The sequence below is a fragment of the Motacilla alba genome, chromosome 2 (genome assembly GCF_015832195.1).
Source record: "Motacilla alba alba isolate MOTALB_02 chromosome 2, Motacilla_alba_V1.0_pri, whole genome shotgun sequence".
Lineage (NCBI taxonomy): Eukaryota > Metazoa > Chordata > Aves > Passeriformes > Motacillidae > Motacilla > Motacilla alba.
Genome location: NC_052017.1, coordinates 131,540,210 through 131,560,905, shown reverse-complemented (window position 1 = coordinate 131,560,905; position 20,696 = coordinate 131,540,210). Strand labels below are relative to the sequence as shown.

General features: G+C 52.3%; 2 protein-coding genes across 3 annotated transcripts; one reads left to right on the top strand and one right to left on the bottom strand.

The window, feature by feature from the left end:
- Positions 1-1,954: 1,954 nt before the first annotated feature.
- On the bottom strand, positions 1,955-3,217 carry LOC119696973 (basic proline-rich protein-like). Its single transcript, XM_038126933.1, has one exon. It carries the CDS (start codon positions 3,215-3,217, stop codon positions 1,955-1,957), a length of 1,263 nt encoding a protein of 420 aa, XP_037982861.1.
- On the top strand, positions 2,064-7,309 carry KLF10 (Kruppel like factor 10). Of its 2 annotated transcripts, XM_038129489.1 has the most exons (4): positions 2,064-2,214; positions 3,739-3,978; positions 4,073-4,940; positions 5,854-6,113. In XM_038129489.1, exons 2-4 carry the CDS (start codon positions 3,748-3,750, stop codon positions 6,111-6,113), a joined length of 1,359 nt encoding a protein of 452 aa, XP_037985417.1. In that variant the 5' UTR covers positions 2,064-2,214; positions 3,739-3,747. The 2 variants fall into 2 exon arrangements, with proteins under 2 accessions (XP_037985417.1, XP_037985418.1); XM_038129490.1 differs by lacking the exon at positions 2,064-2,214 and having other exon boundaries at positions 3,748-3,978; positions 5,854-7,309.
- Positions 7,310-20,696: the final 13,387 nt, after the last annotated feature.

The following is a 20,696-nucleotide window of genomic DNA, read 5'->3' as shown; positions in this document are numbered from 1 at the left end:
CACACTATTGCTGATACAGGCCAGGATGCCACTGGCCTCCTTGGCCACCTGGGCACACCCTGGATGATGTTCAGTAGCTGTTGACCCCCAGGTCCTTTTCTTCTGCACAGCCTTCCAGACACTCTGCCCACACCAGGTAGTGCTGGATGGGGTTATATGGATATGGACAAAAGTGTAGGACCGAGCAATTCTCCTTATTGAACCTCCTACCACTGGCTTTGGGCCATTGATTCAGCTTGTCCAGATCCCTCTGCAGAGAATTCCTACTCCACAGCAGACCGACTTGGTCTTGCTGCTCCACTCATACCCAACTTGGTGCCATCCACAAATTTACCGGATCCCCTCATCGAGATCATCAATGAAGATATGAAACAGGACTGGGCCCAACACTCATCCCTGGGGGACACCACTGGTGACTGGATGCCAGATGGATGTCGCATCGTTCACCACCACTCCCTGGGCTTGGCCATCCAGCCAGTTCAACCCAGTGAAGTGCTTGCCTCTTCTAGCCATGGGCTGCCAGGCTTTTCAGGAGTATGTATGGGACATGGAGTCAAAAGCTTTCTTGAAGTCCAGGTAGACTACATCCACAACCTTCCCCTCATCTACTAGGCAGATCACCTCATCATAAAATGGCAATCAGGTTGGTAAGGCAGGACCTGGCTTTCCTAAACCATCCTGGCTGGGACTGATCCCATGGTTGTCTTGTATGTGTCAAGTGACTGCTCTCAAGATGATCTGCTTCATAACCTTGCTGGGCACTGAGGTTAGGCTGACGGGCCTGCAGTTCTCTGGATCTACCTTCTGGCTCTTCTTGTGGATGGGTGTCACGTTGGCCAGCTTCCAGTCGTGTGGGACCTCCCTGGTTGGCCAGGACTGATGATAAATGATGAAGAAGGGCTCGGCGAGCTCTTCCGCCAGCTCCCTCATCACCCTAGGATGAGTTCAATCCAGTTCCATGGACTTGTAAGCATCTAAGTGGCACAGCAGGTCTCTGACTGCTTCCTCCTGGATTACAGGGTGTCCATTCTGCTCCCTGTCCCTGTCTACCAGCCCAGGAGGCCCACTGGTCTTACTGTGGAAGACTGAGGCAAAGGTGGTGTTAAAAAAAAGGAAAATGCTCTGAGCAAACGATACTGAACTGCTTAGGAGGAGAAGAAGAGGGGAAATCTCTTAAGTGAGGCTAAATAAGCAGGAGGAAAGAAACTGAACCAAGAAACGAAGCATCAACAGCATTTCTAGAGCCCAACACCAGTCACAGCTGCAGCCTGGCCTGGATCTGCCTTCTCAGGTCCTGACACACACAGTCGCTCTTTCAACTTTCACTACGACTTTCGGACGGGAAAAAGAGCCCGCCTTAAACCCTGCATGGAGCAGCCCGGATCACACGGCTCGCCCTCCCGGCGCGCCGCAGCCTGCAGGGTAACGCGGTTAGCAGTGACCCAGCTCAGCCGCAGCTGTTCCCGAGCCGGCCGGGCGGCAGCAGCCGCGGGCAGACACGGCCGAGCCCCGCGGAGCAGACCCGCCCGGGGTCTCCTCAGACTGCGGTCTGCCTCGGCTCTCCCGCCAACAACAGCGCCCTGCGCTGACACGGACAGCGCCGGGGCAGACTGGGGTGGTCCCGACGCGTGGCAGCGACGTCCCCCACCCCGCGGGTGCTGCCAGGACAGAGCAGCGGGTCCCCCGGGCGCGCCCAGCCGCGGGGATGGGCCAGAAAGGCCCACGGAGGTCGGAACGAACGCGCCGCTCTCTCCCTCTCCCCCCGCCCGCGGCCCCGCTTCACCTCAGCCCTGCGGGGAGCGGGGGCCGCACCGGGGAGGCTGCTCCCTCCCCCGCCGCCGTGTGACCTCATGCAGGAGGAAGCGCCGGGCCGCCCCCGCCGCTCCCACACGGATGCCGGGGAGGAGAGGGAAGGGAAGGGCACGGCAGGGGGGGCGGGGGCGGCCTCCCTGACTCAGCCGCCGGCGGGGGACACGCCGCGCTGACACTCCGGCCACGCCGCCGCGCGGCCGCCGATCACGCGCGGCAGCCCGGCGCCCATTGGTCGCCGCCCCACACACCTTTGCCGGCGATTGGCCGGCGGGCGGCCGGGGGCCCCGCCCACCCCCCCGCGCGCGGGCCCGGGGGCGCCGCCGCCCGAGTGGGGAGCGGCGAACAAAAAGAGGAAAACCGGGAGAGCGGCGGCGGCACCTCGGGGCGGGCTCGGCTCCTCCGGTGAGCGAACCGGGCATCCCGGGGGTCCGGGCGGCTGGGACGGGAGTCCCCGGGGGTGGTGCGGCACGGGGATCGCCGGGGCACGTGCGGCGGCGACCCTCGATAGGAGGGACCACGGGCAGGAGGTCGGGCTGGGGCAGCGGCTGGAGTGGCTGAGTCGCGGTGAGGGACTGGAGCTGCTGGGGTGGGCTGTAGGAGAGCCGCCCGCGCGGAGAGCCCTCCGCGGGGCAAGCCGGCGAGGGAAGCCGCGGGAGGGACAGAAACCGCCGAGAACCTGTTGGCAGCGCCGGTCCGGCGCCGTGCAGCCTCTTTTGCCCGCGTTCCCGACCGGGTGCGGGCGCTGGCCTCGGCGGCCGCATGTACCGAGCGGCAGCGGTGAGGGAGGAGGAGAAAGCCGGGGGGATCCCGGCGCCACGCGGGGTGGGCGGCGCGGCGGCAGGGAAGCGGAGCGGCGCCGCGGGAAGAGCCGGCCGTCGCCCCCGTAATCCGCTTCCCGCAGGGTCGCCGCTTCGCTTCCCTTGCCCCGCGGCGGGAGGCGTCGGGTGTGGCGGCGCTGACCCCAGCCCGGCCCCCGCCCGCGGTGACGGCTCCTCCCGCCCGGGCTCCTTCCCCCGCCCGCCCTCACAGCCGGCCGCCGCCGCGCGCCGGAGGCGGGGGCGCCGCGCGGGGGAACTGGGGGAAAGGTCGGCGCGCGGCGGCGCCCGATCACGCTTTGTTCAGGTGCCCCGCCCCGGGCCGCGCCCTGCTCGGTGCGCGCCAATGGGCGCCCGGCGCGGCTCCGGGGAAACCAATAGGGAAGGGCGGGGGCGGCGCGCGCGGGGGCGGCCGGCGGGGTGCGCTGAGGTGAGGGTGGCGCGCGCCCAACAGCCGGGGGCGGGGCCCGCGCCTGAGCCCCGCCCACAGCCGTGCGTGAGGGCCGGGCGGGGAATAGACGGCAAGTGGCGGTGTACGTGTGTGTATGTACGGATATCTCGGTTCTCCAAGCAGGTGATTTCCCTTGCATGTACGTGTGTGTGGGAGAGATCCTTTGAATATTTTCTAGAATATTTTTTGTTGCTTATACCTTTCGAAGAAAATGTGAATCAGCCCCAATGCAGTCCTTTCTCATGTGCCAAAAGAAGTACAATCCTGAGGGCTCTGTGTTTCCAAAGCAAAAATAGAAGGAGGGTGGGATGGTGGAGGAAGCTCTGATTTACTTTTTTGGGGGGGTGTGAAGATTTTTCTTACGTTCTCAGACACAGCTCTTGCATGTGGAATAACTTTAACATACTTAAGATCCAGAGTAGTTCTTTTGTCTCAAGCAATTATACAATTTTCATCTGATGGCCAGATTTCCTTGCTAACAACTTCAGAAAAATGTTACATAAATAAGGATGAAGTCAGGAAAATACAGGTACATTAAGTGTATTTATCTTCCAGAGGTTGCCCTGTTTGTTTTTAGCAATGCCTTTTTACAAGCAGCTGCAAAATACTCAAACTTAGCATCAGGTTTAAAGTTTCTCTTTTTTTCTCTAACCAAAACAGGAGTAAGAAATGGAGATGATGACTGAAAAACAGAGAGATATGAGGTATTTCTGGAACAATACGCCTGAAAAAAGCGATTATGAGGCTGTAGAAGCCCTTATTTCTATGAGTTGCAACTGGAAATCAGATCTCAAGAAACACGCGGAAATGAGACCTATAACTCCTGCATCTGACATGTCAGAAGAAAGCGACGAGGCTTTGCTTCCTGGAGCAGCAGACTTCAACGCAATACCAGCATTTGTAAGCATTTGTGTGTGTGTGCTTGTTTTTAACAATTAATGTGGTGATGTCCTGTTAGCGTCCCTCCCTTACTGTGTCTCTCTCTCCCGCACAGTGCCTGACCCCTCCCTACAGCCCTTCGGACTTGGAGATGTCGCAGGTGATCCATCCGCTCGGCAAGGCGCTGCCCGAGGCTGCCAAGCCTCCTCTGGCCACACCTCGGAGAGAAGCAGAGAGGTCTCCAGCAGCCAGGCCTCTGAAAGCTCGAGTGACCAGTGTTATCCGCCACACGGCTGATGCCCAGCTCTGCGACCACAAAACCTGCCCTGTGAGAACAGCCAGCGTGCTCAAATACCAGGACAGTGCTTGGGGGCAAACAAACAGGAAGCAGAACGCCAAAGAAGAGCTCTCTGCGTGCTCTGCCGTGGCACCGAGTGCAGCCAGCGCTGAGACCAGCGAACTGTCAGTGGCAGAGGGAAGAACTGCAGAGCCAGCTGCTGGTCCCGCGCCCTCGGTCAGCAAGGAGGAGGAGTCTGTCCCTGAACCAGCGGAGCAGCCAGCGGTGGCGGCACCGCTGTCCCCTGCCCGAGGCAGCGGAGCCCCCCCTGTGCCGGTGATTTGCCAGATGGTGCCACTGCCCGCAAACAACAATGTTGTGACGGCCGTGGTGCCCAGCGCCGCGCCGAGCCAGCAGCCGGCTCTCTGTCAGCCCATGGTCTTCATGGGCACCCAGGTTCCCAAAGGCGCTGTCATGTTTGTTGTGCCCCAGCCAGTCGTGCAGGGCACAAAGGCTCCCATTGTGAGTCCAAACGGCACGAGACTCTCTCCCATTGCCCCCGCTCCTGGCTTTGTACCTTCCACGGCAAAAACCACTCCTCAGGCTGATTCTTCAAGAATAAGAAGTCACATTTGCGGCTATCCAGGATGTGGGAAAACCTACTTCAAGAGCTCCCATTTGAAGGCTCATGTCAGAACACACACAGGTTGGTTACTGCTGCTGCACGTTACAATCTAATGTAGAAAACTCTGGTTGTGTATACAGCTTGTTACAGTTGTAGCGATTTCTGGATCTGTTTGTTGAACAAATTGTGGGCCAGCAATGAAATAGTTTTTTGCCAGTATGCATTATAGTGCTGCCTAATCTCTGACAGGAAGTCTCCCTGAGGGGAAATTGACTCAGCACTTTGTTTGTGCTGGACTCGCTTTGGGTCAGAAGGTGTTCAGTAATGCATCTGTGGAATCACGGCCTTGCCCAACGTGCAGCATGCTTTCCAGAGTTCAAGATGCCTTAGTAGGCTTTTCCTCAGGAATGCCTTTGCCAGAAATGGGTGAAACTTGGAGATTGTTTTATGAGAGGATGTGAGAATCCACTCCAAACTATTCCTGCCTTGGTTATTCCAGAGTAACTTCTCCAGGTTCAGCCCTTAACTGCAGTAGCAGAGAGTTCCATGTATTTTCACACAGGCTCACTGTGCGCTTCTAGAGCTCAGTTACATAAAACATCATTGCAGGCTGTGCTTCAGAGGGGAGTTTTGGGCATGCTGAGTCATCATTACCCGCAGTTTACAAGGAACTGACTGTTAAAAGCAGCTGTCTTGAGATGTGAAGAGCATTTAAAAAAATTTTGTTCCGGGGAATTTTTAACCTTTAACCCTTTTTAATCCTTTGACCCTTACCCATACTACTTAGCCTTGCAGATAGTGAGTCTGCATGCTTAAATATTAGTATATAAACAATTTTCCACATTTTGTGTGTATAATGCTCACTTAGATTTTTAACTCAGCTGCCTTAATAGAAACTCTCCTGCCAATTAAGTGAAATCCTGCCAGTTAAGGCAGCGGCGTTTATTGCTCAGCACTCACTGGGTTTTTCCCTTTGTAATTTCTTCCCTTCTAGGAGAGAAGCCGTTCAGCTGCAGTTGGAAAGGCTGCGAGAGGAGGTTTGCACGGTCTGATGAACTGTCTCGGCACCGCAGGACGCACACCGGGGAGAAGAAGTTTGCCTGCCCGATGTGTGAGCGGCGCTTCATGCGGAGCGACCACCTCACGAAGCACGCGCGTCGCCACTTGTCGGCAAAGAAATTACCGAACTGGCAAATGGAAGTGAGCAAGCTCAGTGATGTTGCTGTGCCGCCAGCGTCTGCGACCGCCCAGTGAGAGGACTTGATCTGAAGACGGTGGAATTAAGTGTTGTTGCTGGGATGGGCTGGCTGAAAAAAGGCTTTTTCTCCCGGTCTGTGGTTCTCCCGCACTGGCTGCTCAGAGCAGTACAGAGAGGCAAAGGCAGCCTGCACTCAGTCGCAAAAAATGTTGCTGGGAGAACCAGTGGCTGACTGGAATAGCGGGTGTCTTTTGCACTGGTGAGGAGAGAAAGAAAGGGAAGGCTCTAGAGCAGAGCAGCCACATTGTGCCGGTTTTGAATTTTGCAAATCACTTGTGTATGCTCTAGATCCAGTTCCGTGCAAGTGTTTCTGAGGGTTGGCTGCTCATGCCCGAGACCAGCTCCAGTTTTAGCTGTCAGGACAAGGACAGCAGCAATGTACAGGCACAGGCTTGAAAGCCCAGAACCCACCTGCGTAAGATAATCTAAATCTGTTTTGCTACTTCTGCCACCTTTGCTTGGTAGGAGTCTTTTTCTCCTAACCGTTCTTCAGCCCCATATAATCGCTGATTTGGTGCCCGACTCCTGGAGATTTTAGACATCTCCTTCTGCATGGGGTGGTTGACACACCCAGCTTTACACTGCTGTGTCCAGAGGGGCTTGGCATGGGCATGCAGGGGCAGTGCATGGCAGCCAAAGGGCAGGAACGTTTCCCAATCGTTATTAGCTTTGTAATGTTTTCCCAGCTGCTTTGGCAAGCTTTGTGATTGTTACAGCTGGTTATACCTGGGCATCGCATGATGCTTCTGCTTTTGTGTTGCTTATGGTTTCCTTTCCACCTTCTCACTGCGCTTGTCATGGGCTGATAATGGGGCACCTTCAAGACAAACTTGGTAGCTGTAAACTACTCTGGCTGATTAAAGAAGAAAACCAAAATTGTGTTATTCTTTGAAAGGCAGTTTATGTTAAAATTGAAAGGGATATATTATATATTGTATTAAATTAGAAAGTTGTGATTCAAAGAGGAAAACAAGGCAGCCAAGACACTGGCCTAGAATTTAAACCAGCTTTTGTGACAATGCATCAATTTTCACTATTTGTATTTTATCATATTATGTTGAGGACACATATCAGAAAGTGAATGGTTTGAAACTAGTGTATTAGATCTGCTTTTTGTGACTACTTTAAAGATTTGCACATTTCTTACGTTGTACTTTATACTTTGTTTACAATAAACCAATTTTCTGTAATACCCACCTCTTTTTTTTTTTTTTTAATTCATAGTGGAACTTATCCCTTTGCAAGGAAAATAACCTCAAAATAAAATTGTCCTGACCAATGGAACACTATCTCTTAATTTTTGAAATATTTTTAAAGCACTATAATGCCCACAGGAATGGAATTTCAAGACTGTGCTTACTACTCTGCATCTCTCTTTTGGTTTGATTTTGGGGTTTTTGTCCCAGCTTTTCATCCCAGCTTTTTGTCCCAGCTTTTCTTCAGCACTCAAAGCTAATCATGCCTACGTGGGCCGTTATGACTCTGGTGGAAAGTATTTCCTTTATGTTGGTGATTGCACTGCCTTCCCCAGGAAGGAACCTGCTCGCGTTCCTCATGGCCTGGCTGTGGGGCAGAGGTGGTGGCTGCTGCCCCACGGTGTGGGATCTGGGTCCCTTGTGGCCCTCCCCAGGCCCACTGGGCATGTGGTGCCGGCACCGAGATGGGCTCCGGGCTGGGGCTTTGCCTGCCCCATTGGAGTCGCTGCCAGGAGGAGAGCAGGGCGCTGGGTTCTCTCGGGGCAGAGGCTGGCCAGTCTGGCTTCTCTGTCTGCTGCCCCTGCGTGCCAGCGGTGGCCATTGGCACTGCTCGCGTGGGCTCTCGTGCCTCCCGCTCAGATCCCTGCGTGCAGGGATCCTCAAATTTCACAATCGCACGGATGCTGACTCAGTGCCTTTCCCTGCTGTGGGTTTGGGGCAGAGGCACTCCTTACCTTATCCTGTGTGACACAGGGCCCTGCGTAGGGAACATCTGAGTCATTGCCCTTCTTCTTCCAGGTGGGATATGCCATCATAGCCCAACGCAAAAGAGAGGCTCCTTCCCCAGAAATGTGAGATGTGAGTCCCGTTCCACCATCTTGCTTCACGGTATTTCTCATTTCATGGCCATGAGATAATATATTTTAACAGCTCCAGGTCTGTGACATTTCCACATTTGCAAGTAGCCACTGGGCTAGGAACAAGGTCCCCTCACCAGTTCTCCTGTCATGTTGATCCTTGAATGCCACTTTCTGCTTCAGCCCTGCAGAAGAAGAGCATAAAGAAGGTTCCACCTCCCCACTGGTATTCTGCCCGTGCAATGGCCCTGTCCCTCTCCTCAGCGGCGCATGCCGTGCGCTTTGAAGCCCCTCTCTCTAAGCATGGAGCTGAACTTAAATCTGACTTTCCAGGCAAGCACTCTCATGCTGCCATGCAATAACAGAGGAAGAAAGTGAGCTTCCATGCCGGGATCTCGGCTGCCTGTGTTTTCTGAAGTCAAAGCAGCTGCTGGTGCTTTTTGAGTAGCGACGCACTCTGGAGGCATGCAGGGACTGTGCCCCGGGACCACCCACTGGCTGCGCTGCTGGGAGGCTGCTGAGGGAAGCTTGTTTCTGGCACGCTGTGAGCTAAATAAAATACAGCTTCTCTCTCTAAATACAGAACTTAACAGCAAGAAGTGCACTTCTGGCTGGTTCCAGCTGAAGACAGAGTCATAGTTGTGAATTTACCTCATGCCATTTTTAAAGCTTAACCGTGAAAGCCAGCTGGAAATTACATCAGCTATTTTGGGGTTTAATCCAAGGCTAACCTGAAAAATGTAGTTGAAAGGGCATTATTAGACACCTTTTCAATGCTAACTTTATTGTGCAATCAAATTTGGCAGCATAGTAGGAAGACTGATTTTTGTGAATTTTCTACAGATTGCTGTAAATAATTAAAACCTCCTTATTCCTGTATGTAAAACAAAGGCACACCTCATATTTTTTCCTCCTGTTTGGGTTCAATGATGAAGCCAAACAGAAATGCAAACCAAGACGCTCCCAGCAACGCCCACAATTAGTGCTTGGATGCCAACACTGGCTGGTGCTGGCTGTGGCAGGGCTTGCCAGGGTGCCACGGCTGTCATTTGCTGTGCAGATACCTGGCTCTGGGGAGTTAATCCAAAGGGATCCAAGAGATCGCATACATTCTTGGTAGAAGATTTTGGAAGTATCGATAAACCTTAGCACTGCACTCTGAAGTGATGCACACACATAAAAGTTGATGCTGCAGTGCTGACATGGATTGCAGGTGCAGTAGGGGTGTCACAACAAACTGCCCTGGAAAAGGAGGGAGCTAACCCCTGTGTCCAAAGCAAAGCAACACAACCCCATGCTCGGTGTCCGTCCCTTGGCACTGGGGGAGAGCAGGAGAGGGAGGCTGACGGTGCCTGCCTGCCCTGGGTGTAGCACAGGCAGCTCATTCCAGCCACAGGACCGGCATCAGCAGGAAAAGTTAGGGGGCTTGAGGTCTTCTTATCCCACCAAAATGGATCAGCAGCAGGGAACCGTGGTGCCAGAGCACCCTGCATATGTCCGGAGCACTCTGTGAGTGTTCAGGGATTGTAGTCTCCTGAGAGGATGGAGAGAAGGCTGGAAAAAGCAAGCATTTTTCCTTGTGGTTTGGAAAAGAATGATTTCCATTACAGCAGGAGTATTTGTGGGAGACTTAGATGCTCTATGAGTGAACTAATATGTATTTTAAAAGAAAAAGAGTCCTGAGCTGGGTCAGCTTGTCTGGACCCCCAGATGCAGCTGAGACAGGAACCAGGGCAGCCTGTCTACCCATCCTTCCTGGTGAGCGTGGCTTTCTGAGGCTTTTCCTCCTGAGCTTCACCATCCAGCAGCCCCCATTTCAAGACCCCCTTAACCAGCCAGGCCTGTCATCCTGGCACAGGGTGTCTTCAGCCTCTGTGCCAGGGTGGGTGCCACAGTGCAGATGTGGCTTGTGCCCAAAGAGCCGAGAGGAAGCACTTTATCATCAGCTGGCCTGAGACTTGCATGCCACATGCAGCGACATCAGGTATTCCCTTGGCAGTTCCCCACTTTTACTGTAAATGGATGATTCATTTGTCTGCTTTGGCAACAAACTTGGATAACCAAGGAAACAATCTGTTAGAAAAGCTGGAGCACAAAATCAGGTCAAGAGAAATGATGAATGAATATGTGCATTATGGGCTCAAGCTTTTAGTTCTGTATCACATATTTTCTGCAGGAAACTTTACTTCTCCTGGAATATGTGGTCAGGGAGAGTAATATTCAGCTAGAACAATTTGGTTTGGGTCTTACAATTTAATTTATCATGTCACACAGAGCTTCCATGTGTAGGAATATGGGGATCTGGAATGCTTTCTGTTGTGCCCAAAAGAAAATGTGATACTTTGGCAGTAAGAGAACAAAAGCAAAACACATCTTTAGCTATCTCCTTATCTTAATGAGAGGACAGGAGAAAAACTTGCTAACTCACTTCCTGTGCTGTGATATAAATCAGGTAATCATCATATAAAATGCATTAAATAATTCAGAAGCTTTTTTAGGATAACACAGTTTTGATGAAACTTCATACTTGATTGTGTAGTCCACTCTGAAAGTCATAGTTGTCTGATGAAAAAAAAATTCTGCTGTTACCACGACTTCATTTCAACTGCTCAGAAGGTTTTGGTAGATGTCAAGGTACTTGCATGGCAGCAACTTCCTAAAAAAATGTACACAGCTGTGGTAGGGACTGCCCGTGCACTAACAGCTAAGGAGAGGCACAAGCACACCCTGCCTCAGCTAAATATTCCCCAGAGCCTCAGCAAAACTTAAGTGGCTTTGAATAGCTAGGACATATAGTCTCCTCTCTGCCTACCTCATCTCCTGACTGCTTCCAACACATGCAAGGGGATTTGACATTTGTCAAGTCTACCTTTAAAAAAAAAACCAAAACAAGCCAACCAACAAAACCCTTTGCAAACTTCTCTTTATTGCCATCTGGGCTGAATTCCATACAATTGTCTTTGTTTAATGGTGAAGGATGGGATCGTCTCAGGGATAGCCAGGAAACTGGCATGGGGTGCTTATTGTGAGCAACAACCTCAGGCAGTCAAAACCCTTCTGCTTGGGAAACAGAGCCTTTAATGTTTAATTGCCTGGCAGTCACTTGGAAAGAGCAACCCTCACCTCCCCTAAATCAAAAGAGAGAGCATCGCATGCAACCTGACTGGAATGAAAGAAAAACAGGATACAGAGAGTACCTTAATGGCCTAAAATGCAGAGTTATCAAAAATTTAATGAAACTCCCATCCAGCACACAATAAAGCAAGTCCCCTGACCACCCATCAGCCGTCATGTAACATTGCCAGTCACTGCACAGCAGAGGAGCAGCTGCTAAATAAAAAGGCATTTAGGAGGCACAGCATAACAAGAGGACAGAGCAGCCATCTTCAAAAGCTATGCAATCAGAACGCTTGATCAGCTGTAATCAGCATTCCTTATGTAATCCTGACTGAGGCTGCAAATGCACAAGGGAGGGCTGGGAAAACCAAAGGGATTCCCCTGTTTGCAGCTGAGTGTGTTGTGCTGCTGCTGGCATCTGGTTGCTATGCAGGTTTAGGGAGTAGTTGCCTCCAAGGCTCTTGGTTGAGCATAAGTGCTTTTACTTCCTTTTCTTATCTCCACCATGACCTGCCCTCACAGTGCTGCGCAGGTGCTCTGAGATGTCAGGATTCCTGCCTTCCTGGAGATGAGAGCACCCATTCCTACCTGCAAGGGGCTGCATGCAGTCCTAGGAAGAGGGGCTCCCCCACCCTTGGCTGTGGGGCACCTTACCAGGAACTCCCACCACAGGGAATTAGGTTTCCCACTGGTACCACATTCCTTCCACCTGCAGGTGACAGTCGCCCTGTCACCCCACCTTCTGGGCCACTCTGCTTCTGGTTCTTCACCAGCTTCTGCAGCCCAGAGCAGGGCTCGGGGCATGGGAAACCAGAAGCAGCCCTGTGGCATGGCAGCCTTGCTGGGGGCACTGGAGCAGCTTGAACCTCTCATTGATGCTGCTGGCTGCATCCCTCACTGGCCCTGACTCATGGGCTCACCTTCCCTTCCAGCACTGGCACCCACCAAACCCCCAGCCTGGCTTGGCAGCAGTCCAAAACTGGGGGGTCTTCTTCTCCTGAAGCCTGGGAGATGTTAGTTAGTGTCTTGGGGTCCTCAGCTCCTCACCTGGCTGCAGCTGAGGTGTCCCAGGAGCTTCCCAGGCTGCCAGCAAAGCTGGTGGTTGCTCAGGAGGGTGGTGTGAAACCTCCACGTCCTTTTGCTAGGAAACCATGCTGGCAAGAGAGTCATGCAATTTTTTGAAAAAAAGGGAAAGCTGTGTTTTCCCTTTATTTCACAGGGCATCCCTGTGGCATTCTCAATGCAGTACACCAGTCAAAAATGCCAATCATTGAGCTAAGGAAAAGAAATAAATTGTTACCGTCTGGAAGTACCCGGAGCATCGCTCTGCCTCGCACTGATTCATCTTAGCATGAACTTCCCAGCCATGAGACAGCCGGAATTACTTCAGGTCTATCACTATGAAGTGGTCAGTTGCTAATCTGCAGCTGGGGGATTTTTTTTTTTCCATTTCAGCAAGGGACTTTTCAATGCCCTATTTAAGTGAAGCAACAAGTATGATGAGTCGATGATGAGTCACCAGGCCAGGAAAAAAGCTGTAGGAAGGCTGGACTATTTATAAAATGTAAAAGAAAGAAAGGAAATATATTCTAGATGCAGTTAGATCTGGACGGTGACTCCAACTTCTCTCGCGGGATAGCATATTCCCAGGCGCCAGACGGCAAACCTTCCGGGAGGGAGGGCAAGCGGGGGCAGGGCGTACAGGGATTTCGGAGAGGATTCACTGGTGCTGCGGGGAGCGAGGAGCTCCGCAGAGCTGCCGCCTGCAGCGGGAGAGCTCCGCCGTCTCCTCCGAGGGGCACGGCCGGGCAGCCAGGCTGCATCCATCGGAGGGGAGGGAGGGACATCGGGCAGCCGGCTCCCCAGCGCCGCGGCTCCAGCGTGGGCTGCGTGTGCGGAGGCGGCTCCCGGCCAGCGCAGCCCGGTACCCCCGTGTGTGTCACCGCCCGGTGCCCCCGTGTGTATCACTGCCCGGTACCCCCCTGTATCACTGCCCGGTACCCCCGTGTGTATCACTGCCCGGTACCCCCCTGTATCACTGCCCGGTACCCCCGTGTGTGTCACCGCCCGGTACCCCCGTGTATCACTGCCCGGTACCCCCGTGTGTGTCACCGCCCGGCACCCCCCTGTATCACTGCCCGGTACCCCCGTGTGAATCCCCGCCCGGTGTTCCCGTGTGTGTCCCCGCCCGGTGTTCCCGTGTGTGTCCCCGCCCGGTGTCCCCGTGTGAGTCACCGCCGCGGCCGCGCAGGCGTCGCGCTTCGCTGGAGCGGTGGCGGAGGAGGCTGCAGGGGATTCCTCCTCCTCCTCGTCCTCCTCCTCCTCCGCCGGGAGGCACCGGGCCCCGAGGCGGAAAGCTCTCTGTAATTCGGCCCCTGCAGCTCGGCTCCTCACCCCCCACCGCCGTACCGCAGGGAGGGATGCGGAGCTGCCGCGGGAAGAAAGCCGACCAAAGGAGCTCTTTGGCAGTAATTGTGCGGTGGTGGCGGGGCTGGCAGGGGCAGCAGTGCGTGTGCAAGCCGGCCCAGGGGATCCCGCACACGGGACATACCGCTGCCCAACGAGAGCTTCCCCTCCGGCAAGCACCGCCCGAGCGGACGCCAAGGGCGCATGCAAGCAGCGTGGCACGGCCTCCCGATGCTGCAGATATTTGTGTATAATATACACATTCCTCGGCGTTTTGACACTTAAATTCTGGATAGTTGTAGCTGCTCTGGAATACAGCTGGGCAGGGTTGGAGGGAAGGATCCATTGCCCGGAGGCAAAGAGCATCTCAGAGCTCGAAAGTCCCGCTTGCGGAACAAGATCTGCACCTGTGGGAAGGGGTTGGACTGCATGAATTCCTCACGCTTTGGGTGCAGAGGGGTCCTCAGCACGGGTCAGTCCGCTGGCTGACACAGCTTTGTCCTCACATCCCTGCCCTACGCTCACATCATCCCTACTTCTGGCACTGTGTCAAAATCCAAAAGCCTGTCATGAAACTGTGTCATGGCACGGTCAAATGGGTGCTTAAACAGGATGGGGACTAGAAGGTGATGAGCTTTCTTTATCGCTTCAGACACGGATTATGTGCTGGTGTCACTGGCTTGATCCAGTGTTCCCAGTTCTGATTCAGACATAGCTTGGTGCTGATGTTCAGCACGCCCCAGTTTGTGGGACACCTGCACACTTAATGAGATTAATATCTTTAGGAGTTTATTTAGGCTCTAGTTTCATAAAGCCCTGGATCTGGGGAAGAAGGAGGACAGATCTTGAGTGTTTAGGTGACAGTGTCTCTTGACTGAGTGTACTCAAGGTGAAAATATGGTCAGTACTATTTGCACACCACTTCAGGCTTTGAATGGGCAGCAGCAGTCCGGTGAGTGAGCAGCGTGAGCTGCGTGGCAGCTGCTCACCTGGTGTATCTTTAAAGAAACCACCCAGATCAGCATGTTTCCAAAGGGAAATCAAAGTGATGCCATACTAGGGAAAGTTAGTTTTGTTTGCCATAGTTAAGAAAGTTGGCTGCCTTTGTTAGCCACAGCCTTTAAGGAACAAAAAGAGGAACCCAGTTTGATGTACTTACAGTATTTTTGGTTTTAGTAGGTAGCAAGAAAAAACAAAGAAATGTCTTCCTGTGAGGCTATTTCAGTGGCTTTTACCACCACCACCATCAATAGAAGCTTTGCAACAAAGGATTAACAGATTTAATTTTTCAGTGCTGCTGCTAGGGAAGAGGAGAATTCCTCAGCAGTATGACAGTGCTGTCTTGGGTTCATCACATCATGTCCAAAAAATAAAGACCTGTAATGCCTCCTGAAAGAACTTCAGCCTATGTTGAAGACCATTTCAACACTAAAGCAAACTTTTAATTGACCTGAAAGATGTTGTTGTCTTAAATCACTTCAATAAAAATTATTTTTTATTACTTATTCCCACAGTAAGGAACTGATCTGCTTTATTTCTGCATGTTGCTAATGTTGGTGGGCTCAAATAGGCTGTAAATAAACCATTTCTTTTGCTTGCATTGTTGCAGCATGCAGTCTGTGTTGGCTCGGAGCTCTTGGGAAGGCACTGCCTTACTCCACAGAGGCTCAGCAGGGCTTGCAGGGTCTGGCAGCTTCAAAGCAGGTTTTAGACACTACAATATCTGCTGCTTCAGTTTAGTGCCAGGTGGGACAGCCTGAGGTGTCTGCAGGCTGGAGACGCCTCTCAGTGGCAGTATTTGTGTGGCTGTATCTGGTCCTGGGTATCTTTCTCCTGGACTCACCTTCCTGTCTGGAGCTCTGAGCCTTTGGTAGTTACTCTGAAAACTTTGGTTCTTGTCTTACCGGCAGCTGCACCGGCTGTGCTTGGCAGAGGTGATTGCCTGTGCTGTGTTGGGGGAGTCAGGAGGGCCAAGCATCACTTGGGCTCAAGGGCAAAGGGTGGTTTTCATTTCCCTTCTTTTTTCCTCTGCTGGGTGTTGACTGACTGGGGAAAGGGAGGTGCACTTTGCCCTCCCCACCGTGAGCCTCCGCATGAGTACAGATGGTATTGGTACCTCAGATGTGGGGCTTGGGGGGAGGAGAAAACCAGGCAGGAAGAGCAGAGGTTTGGGGCCACCCCCGCACCCATCTGCACCAGAACCACAGCTCAGCCTTGCCAGTGTAATGAATACCCGTGTTACAGCAGCGCTTTGCAACCCTGCAACTGATTGCAGTGTCATTTCAGGGCTGGGTTTGACATCACAAGACTCCCTCTGAGTGTCACCAAAATAAAATAAATTGTTGCTGTTAATTAACCCTTTTGCCTTTTGGCCTGTTTTTTTCCCCTGTTACTTTTTGTTTACACACTGATGTTCTCCTTTCTGTTTTCCTTGTTGCTGCCTACTTTCTTCTCTCTTTAACGTGTATTGAGCAAATTTAATTTCCTATCCTCTCTACAGCTGATTTGCCTCCGTTGTAATTTGTCCCCAGCTTTGTGGGTGCACAAGTGGAAGTGGGATGCTTTGATACGCTGGGTTGGATTTTAAAGTTTTGACAAACACTGATATTTCCCATGGCAACAAGCTCCATTCGATACTCAGCTCAAACCTTGCTCTTGCAGAAACAAATGCAGCTCTGCAGTCAACTGCTTTCTGTTTAATTGCAGATGAGATATGAAATGGGGTTCTGTGGCTCGGGTAGGATGGGGTAGCCCCAGGGCTGTGCTGAATACAACAAAATTAACCACACAAATTTACTGGATGTGACCTGAAACTCTGCAAGATGAAGAGTCTTTGGCTTTTGCTAGGACAGTAGTTAGTGCAAAAACCTCTTCCTGAAAGTCCCCCTTGCTCTGGCACCCTTCTGGGTCCCCAGACAGCAGGCACCACTGCCCCCAAAGCACATGCCAGAGTGTTCCAGATCCAGACACTTGCTGCCCGACCTGTTGGCATGTTAAACTGAGCGCCCATCTGACAAGGCATTTCCAAGGTAGCCCAGGATGTGCCACCATGGAGCCAGCTGGGCTTACCCACTTGCTGCCCGGCTCCCGGCCTTGGTTTGCCTCCTGCCTGGCCAGGCTTGGAAATTCCACTATGCCATGCTATTTCCTTTGCATCCAATTTCTAAGGACATCTAGGAAAACCCTCCTGATCCTGAGGCCACAAGAAGAAAATGAAATCCGTGGTGGAGTTCCTTTAAACCTTTTTGTACTCCCAGCATACCAGAGCCAGGACTGAACTACCTTGTGTTCCAGAAACATATACAAGTGTGTGTGTATATGTGTGTGTATATGTGTGTGTGTATGTGTGTGTGTGCGTGTCTACCCACTTTTTTTCCCTAAGAATGTCCAAAATTGTTTATTCCTGACATTCTACTCTGAACCAGCACTTGTACAGCTGCTTGCTATGAGGTTCCTGAAAGGTACAGCTTTCCTACATGACGGTGTAGGACACATCATGTGTCTTCTAAGGCCTCATAAACCTGCCTGAGCAGAGGGACCATGTCACAGGGACTGCCAAGGCTCGAGCAACGGGGGAGGCCTCCTGCAAGGAGGCAGCAGTCTGGGGAAGGCTGTTGCAGAAGGACCACTTGGACAATGTGTTCCACTGGGCAGCACCTCTGCCGTGAGCAGTGGGTGCTGGAGGGGGTGGCTGGACACAGCAGCCCCAGCCCCAGCTGTTCTGGCCACTGTGGCGCAGCAAATGGAGCTACAGGAGGAGGAGGTTGTCAGTGTAACAGGCCAGGACTGGGTAATAAGCTACACAAACTCCATGTTTTTATAGAAGGCTGAGTATTTTTGTTAAGAAACCCATGCTTTTATACCTTAGTTTGTTGCAGGTTGACCGAATTGGTCCTCCAATCAAAACACCGGCACCATTGGTTAATTAAGAAACCACTCTTTGGTGAACAAATCTCCATAACACATTCCACACGTTCACAATACCAGGTGTGGTAAGTTGAGAATTGTTTCCCATTCTTTTCTCTGATCTCCTCACAGCCTTTCCCAGAGCGATTCCTGGGAAAGCTGTCTGTTTCTCTCTGTGGCCAGAGAGCTGCTGCCGCAGGAGGTCACAGGGAGCTGCTGGGGGTGCCAGGGCTGGTGGTACAGGAGGTTTGCTGCCCCAAAGAGAGGGGCTGGAGAATGACTGAAGAGTGAGAGGCTGGGGTGGGAGCTGCAATGAGTCCCTGAGGGAGCACAGGGTTTGGGTAGGGCAGGGTGTCTCCTGGCGCACTGAGAGTTTGGAGTTGTGGCTCACGGGGTTCAAAAACATGTTACTCTAGGACTGTGCAAAGCATAAAAACTGTAAAAATGACTAATTTGGTTGTAGCTCAGCTTCCCTCTCTAATTAGGCATTATGTTTTGAGCTTCCCACAAAAAAAATAAGCCCAAGTAATGTTTTCCTTTTGCTGTTTTCTTCCCATTCTTAAGTGCAGTGTGTTGGCATTCCTCATGCATTCCTCTCGTTGAGTCAGGCCCCGGGGGGAGAGAGCAGGGCCAAGCCAGGCCAGGCCAGGCCTGCAGGATCTCAGCTCCAAGGTGCAGCTGCCGTGTCCGTGTCCAGCAGAGGCCAAGGCCAGCGCCACGCTGCAGGGTGGCAGCTCAGTGCCATCCTGTCCCTGCTCCTGCCTGTCACACACTCGGGAATGACGTGTAGGGAGCAATCGTTCGGGGGCTGTTTTTATTGTAGCTGTTCTTCCTTTTTCCCCTTTCAGAGTTTTGAAATCAAGGGCACGAACTCTTCCAGCAGGGATCTAAGACCCTTTGACAGGAACGTTGCATGTCCCTGGCACAGGGAATGATGGGGAAGAAGGGCTGAATGTGCTTGTCAAGAAGGAAGCGGAGACAGCAAGAACAGAGGAAGCTTCTTTTCTGCTGTTGCTGAGCTGGGAAAGCTGCTGCCTGTGGCTCCTGTAACATCACCTGCAACCTCCTTTGAGGCAAGACCTGCAGAACCTGCAGCTGGGAGTTTCCTCTTGGCAATGTCTTCCTTTTTTTTTTTTCTTTTTTCCTGTCCTGAGGTAATTTATTTCCCCTTCCTCCAAGTAGTCCTAAAATTAAGCAAAAAGGGGCTGAGAGGAGTTTTGTAACACACAACACCCATGCAAAGCAGGTGACAGTCTGTGCTGCTAAGGCTTTGCTCCCCATCCGTGCTGGAGCTGCCTCTGCCTGCGTGTTGGTCCCCACGAGCCCCAGTGGTGAGACAGAACAGCGCCTGGCACGTCCTGCACAGAAAGGGCCCTTCCCCTTCTGCTGCCATGTGACAGACAGCCCGTTTTGCAATTCAGGAGAAAAACAGAGAAAACCTGCTTCTATTAATTTTTATTTTGGCATTAGAAAGGCAAATTGCAGTCCTCAGCAGATTGGGCTGATCTGATTAAATTCTAAGTGGTTCCTATGCTGATGGCAGCGCTTTGGGTAACTCAGTAACAGGCCAAAAAATACTGCTTTGCTGAGAAATATGGGAGGTTTATTTTTCAGTCCCTGTAGCTGCTCTAAGAATTTTTTTTTTAAACAAACAAACCAAACAACCAAACCAAAGTAACAAAAATCCCACCCCCCTTTCCTGAATCTGAATATACTGATTTGGAAATGAAGCCATAAACTATGAAGTCCCCCATCCCAAGACCTTGGTGTCTGGGACATGGACACAGCATTTTGGAAAGAAGGTCACTATGTTTCATGAAACGGGATTTTCATTAGTCAAAGCTGACAAAAAGCCTCCAGCCTGATTCTTATCATTCTCCTGGTGTTTCCAAGGGCATTCAGGGGATCATAAATACAATAAGAGCCTTTAGGAAAGTTTGAAACAAAGGAAGTTTCTAAGCTATGGTTGACCCCCAGAGGTATGAAGAGCTCTGGTAACTACATGGAAATCTGATTTTAGGAAGGTAGTACTGTAGTAAAGTCTGTGCTAGTAAAAGATAGAAACATAGAACTTCACACACAGACACTGTTCTCTCTGCCATTGCACTGTTGGAAGAAATTTAAGCCAGCACAGCAGGAGGGTGTTCAGCAAGTGGTGCCACCTGTGGGGATGTGGGTACCTCCAGAGCAACCTCACAGCAAGGGCTCAGTGTAAAGCCCAGGTCACTCCACCACAGCTGTTTGCAGCTCCTGGTGCTGAGCCTGAAGATGCCGAGGCAGTAGCACAGGTTGCCCAGATACATTGTGGATGCTCCACTACTGGAGGTGTTCAAGGCCACGTGGGACAGGGCCCTGAGCAACCAGATCTAGGGCGGCCCATGGCAGTAGGGTTGGGACTAGAGGGACTTAAAGCTCCCTCTTCCCCAAACCATTCTATGATTTTTCAGCAGGAGCTGGTGTGGGGACATGCTGGCCCCAGTGTCAGGCACTGGGGTCTGAGCTGGCTGGGCTAGGTCAGTGGTGAGCAGCATGGGGAGCAGTCATATCCTGCCTGGGAGAGAGCCTGGGACATTCCTCTGTGCCTGCCTGCACCCCAGCCCATGGATTGCATTGCCCAGGTAAATGCCAGAGCTGCTGGAGCAGCAGTGAGGAGGACAAGCTTGCTCTCTTCTGACATTGGTCACTGCATCCCTGGAAAGGTCAGCTTTGGATGGTGGGAGGGAACCCAACTCCTCAGCCACAATACTCTCCTGAGCATCTGGTGTAGATGCTCCTAAATGGCAAACACAGGAGAGACGCTTACCCAAGGCTGCAGTCAGGAAGACTTTGCCCATTCCCTGCTGTGGGCTTTTCTTGCCCAGCTCTGCCTTTCCTGCCATGGAGAAGAATTGATCTAGGCTTGCCACTGTCAGCTGTTGCCTGGTGGGCTTTCCTGAGAAGCAGTCCTTCTGGGGCAGGAGGTTGCCCAGGATCAAATCTGCAACCTCCTCTGTGTGTGATATTGAGATGTTGCTGCAGAAAGAGCCCTGCCAGCACCTGCAGTGGAGCTTTGGAGAGAAAATGACTTTAGCTGGCTGGGCTCAGTGCTCAGCAGAGG

Excerpts from the sequence above, each read along its gene's own strand:
- LOC119696973 (XM_038126933.1), bottom strand. The coding sequence starts at position 3,217 with ATGCAAGGGAAATCACCTGCTTGGAGAACCGAGATATCCGTACATACA.
- KLF10 (XM_038129490.1), top strand. The coding sequence starts at position 3,748 with ATGGAGATGATGACTGAAAAACAGAGAGATATGAGGTATTTCTGGAAC. Across the intron at positions 3,979-4,072 it reads TCAACGCAATACCAGCATTT|TGCCTGACCCCTCCCTACAG; the intron begins GTAAGCATTTGT and ends TCTCCCGCACAG. Across the intron at positions 4,941-5,853 it reads TCATGTCAGAACACACACAG|GAGAGAAGCCGTTCAGCTGC; the intron begins GTTGGTTACTGC and ends CTTCCCTTCTAG.